The sequence below is a fragment of the Helianthus annuus genome, chromosome 11 (assembly GCF_002127325.2).
Source record: "Helianthus annuus cultivar XRQ/B chromosome 11, HanXRQr2.0-SUNRISE, whole genome shotgun sequence".
NCBI lineage: Eukaryota > Viridiplantae > Streptophyta > Magnoliopsida > Asterales > Asteraceae > Helianthus > Helianthus annuus.
Genome location: NC_035443.2, coordinates 138,115,524 through 138,119,443, shown reverse-complemented (window position 1 = coordinate 138,119,443; position 3,920 = coordinate 138,115,524). Strand labels below are relative to the sequence as shown.

At 34.1% G+C, this 3,920-nt stretch overlaps 1 protein-coding gene and 1 long non-coding RNA gene across 2 annotated transcripts; both read right to left on the bottom strand.

Annotated features, from left to right (window-relative positions):
- Positions 1-266: 266 nt before the first annotated feature.
- On the bottom strand, positions 267-1,136 carry LOC110913131 (60S ribosomal protein L12; the record flags this gene model as incomplete). The annotated part of the gene is made up of 1 exon (XM_022157980.2): positions 267-1,136. A coding segment is annotated over one exon (516 nt), but the record flags the coding sequence as incomplete, so codon positions are not given.
- A 1,043-nt stretch (positions 1,137-2,179) lies between these two features.
- LOC118483666 lies at positions 2,180-3,135 on the bottom strand. Its single transcript, XR_004870968.1, has 2 exons — positions 2,794-3,135; positions 2,180-2,723 (listed from the first exon to the last, which is right to left on the bottom strand). It is a non-coding gene; the product is annotated as an uncharacterized LOC118483666 (long non-coding RNA).
- Positions 3,136-3,920: the final 785 nt, after the last annotated feature.

The following is a 3,920-nucleotide window of genomic DNA, read 5'->3' as shown; positions in this document are numbered from 1 at the left end:
TCATTGTCCGTCTTAACTGCCATTCTTTTCCCTATTCTACTAATTTATCAATTATTAAAACATAAAAAACAATAAAACCATTAAACCCTAACAGCAGAGGCGAAGGTTAGTTGGTGTCGGGGGGTGCATCCGCCTACCCCAATGTTTCGGTTAGAAGTGTATATATAGGTTCCGATTTTTCGTCCAGAAATTTTAAAAATTATATAGGATCGCCTCCCCCAATTATTTTTTCTAAATATTTATACAATATATAAATTAAAGTAAAGTTTGTTACCACTTTGTATATCCTAAATATTTATACAATATATAAATTAAAGTAAAGTTTGTTACCACTTTGTATATAAGTAATGGGTAGTTTTGTAAATATATTTTAACTCTTATTTGTTTAACCCTAGATTACCCACCACACAATAAACTTAATCGCAAGTTTTTATGTGTAAGAACGGGTCCTTTGAATGAATGAATTTTTTTAGTTTTATTTGGAACTATTATTATTTGACCTAACCCGAATCGATAGCCGACCCGACCTAAAACATAACGATAGGAAAAAAAATTGGGTCCCATCACTTTACGCCCACTCAAAACTTTTGGTCAAGCTCCGCCACTGCCTAACAGAACGCTTATTCAACTGGAATTTCAACATAACCATCAGCAATCTTCTGCTGCAAGTCCTTCGGATCCTTCCCATCAACCGTACACCCAACCGAAACACAAGTACCAAGAATCTCCATAACCTCCCCCGACAACTCCTTCGCCATCGATCTTACCTTCATCACTTTTGCAATCTCAACAACATCCTCTAACAATATATTACCTGAATGCTTAATATTTTTCACCTTCTTCCTATCACGTTCCGGCTCCTTCAACGCTTTGATCACCAAAGCTGCTGCAGAAGGAACAACGAATACTTTCGCCTGACGGTTTTGTACGGTGAGCTTCACGGTGACACGTAAACCTTTCCAGTCCTTTGCTGTTTCTTTTGCGATGTCTTCTCCTATTTTTCTTGGAGAAAGGCCGAGTGGGCCGATTTTGGGTGCGAGTGAAGATGCTGCACCCACCTCACCGCCGGTGACGCGAACATACACGTCGATTTTGGCGGCATTTTCCGGTGGTGAAGGGTTGAGAGTGATTGCATGTTGTTAAGGATTGAGAGATATATATTAGAAGGTTTTTTTTAGGGTTAACGACTTAAGATTAAGCCTCAAAATTAGTGGTCCATTGGGCTTTGTTACAGTTATGACCCACGGTCTTTTATTAACAAAATTAAAGTAAGACTACATGAATATGAATATTCACGAGTCATATGGAACCAGGTATGGGTACTAACCGGGTACGGATAGGAACCGGGTACGACCCGTTTATTATCAAGAAATATGAAACCAGGTAAGAACCGTCGGGTATTTTGAACCAGGAATCAGTTCTTCTATACATCTGGTTGGAACTGGAACCGGGTACGGATCGATTCTACCGGTTCGGGTTTGGAACCGGTTATTATGCCCATCCTATTCATGACATCTGTTAAAGTAACACTATATGACATTTTGTTGAGGATGACATGATACGGAATATTATGGATGTTTTCAACTATATTATGTAAAATTACCTATGGTTTAAAAAAACAAACCAAATGGTATGATTCATGTAATTTACTAAGATTTTATTTTTTTTATTAATTATTACTAATATTACTTTAACTATTATTATTATTAATATGGACAGAATTACTATTAAAGAATATAGCCTGTGATATAATTTCTAAATTTGTATTTAGAGTTAAAAGGATTAAGACATGTGAATGTAATTCAACTTAAATTAGTGTAATAAAAAAAATACTAGGAGTAATAATTTTTGGTGTGATTAATATTATTATTAATTAATTAAGTAATATGATTAGTGTATATTTATTATACTAAATTGGAACTTATATTAATAACAACGAGTGGATCTTACATGTGTGTTGTGGTGGTTCGGTATTGAATAAGATTTATATTGAAATGTAGTTAAAAATAAGCGCATCAATGTGGTATATTCGAAATTTTATAAAAAAAAATACATTAAAAGAGAAGAAAAAATTATGTCACATAGATCGAAAACTATACAAATGAATACCAACACCGGTGCCGATAATACTATCAGTATATCGGTATCAGTTTGGTTTATTTCGTTACCGGTACGGTAGTAACAAGAAAATAAATATTTTTCAATACAACTTGGTTTGTTACGGTACATGTACTTGTATATTATAATATACGATACAAAAATAAAAGTTTATTTACAACGGCTTCATTACACAAAATTGTCTTATTTAGTCAAAGAAAACAAAGTCGATGTAACACAATAAATAAAGTCATGTTTTAAATTAATTCAAAACTATAAAAATAAGTACCGATATCGCTTCCCATAATACCAACACCTGTATCGATGCTTGGTCTTACCACCTTGTTCTTGCTCAGATTTCTTTGGGGCCCGTTTTGCGCACGGACAATTTCTTAACCTAGTATTATAATTTCATATCTTTGATTGTATTTCAAAGCCTGGACGGAACATGTGGCCTAAAATAATTATGAATAACAATCCATACATGTTTATCCTGATTCCCTATAAATCTAATTAGACTTGCAAGAGTAAATATGGAAATTTGACCCATGGTCGGAATCCCTAGTTCCCAAGTCACCATTGATTAACAAAAAGGAAATAACCTTCAAAATTCACATACCGTGTAACTACGAACCAAACAAAAAGAGAACATAAGAATAATTGAAATCAAAATTAACAGGCGATGAAGATACTTACCCATGTAACTCGTCGGTGAAGATGCATACACGGTTCAGATATAGGGCAAAGATAAGTTACATAACCCTTGTCTCAAACCTTGTAAAAAGGGATAAGAAAACTTAAAACAAAAAACACAAATTTAATTAATATGGCGAAAAGCCCCCTTTCTCTCCCTTGATTCTTTTTATCTTAACTCACAATACACGTGTAATGCTAAAAACGGGTTACAACCCACAAACCAAAAGGTATAACACAAAGGGAAACCATAATAGCCTAACATACAACAACCTATTGCCTTCTAATGTTGCTAATTGATGACATATAATTTGTTGGGATGAATTTCTTAACCACCGTGGTGATATCTCTAAGTAATCAAGACTTGACCATTGTTTAGATGTAGCTGTGATGAATTCAAGCTTAAAGCCAAAGTTGGGAAGTATAGCATGTGTAGGAAAGGTCTATTTTGTTTATGTTTGTTCAAGACAGAAACTACTTTTATTCCTTGTTTAGATATAAACTTGTAAGAGCATTCACATTCTATCCACCATTTTATACCCTATAAATACACTAAAAACAACTATATCTTCTCTCTCCTTTCAATTAAATAATGATATTTTATACCTTTATTATTACCTTTTCTCTCTCCTCTACTCACAACTACTTTCAAAATATATTAAAAAATTATACAGGGTGAACAGTATCCCCCCAAATATACAGATGAACAGTAATATTTTCTCTCTCCTCCACTCACAACCACTTAAACCACTTTTTATAATTTAAAAACCTCTCTCTCAAGATTTGATGGATAGAATATGAATGCTCTAACTCACCATCAGGGACGGTACCGTATGAGGAGCGGGGTCAAGTGAGCCTATACTTTTACATGTTATGTATTGTACCGAAATCGAGTGGCGCTTTGTACCGAAAATCAAGTGACGATGGTGTTTTCGAACAATAACAAAACTAACACATTTGTTGTGTAATACAATAAAGGAGAATTGGCTTGTAATAATCTAAACTAGAGGTTACTGGCCATTAACAGTCTCATCTTTGAATATTCCCTCCACCAGTCTCACCTTTCACCTATTTTTCCTACACTGGTCTCCCGTTAAAAAAAAAAAAAACCTTAACGGAGTTAAGTTTTT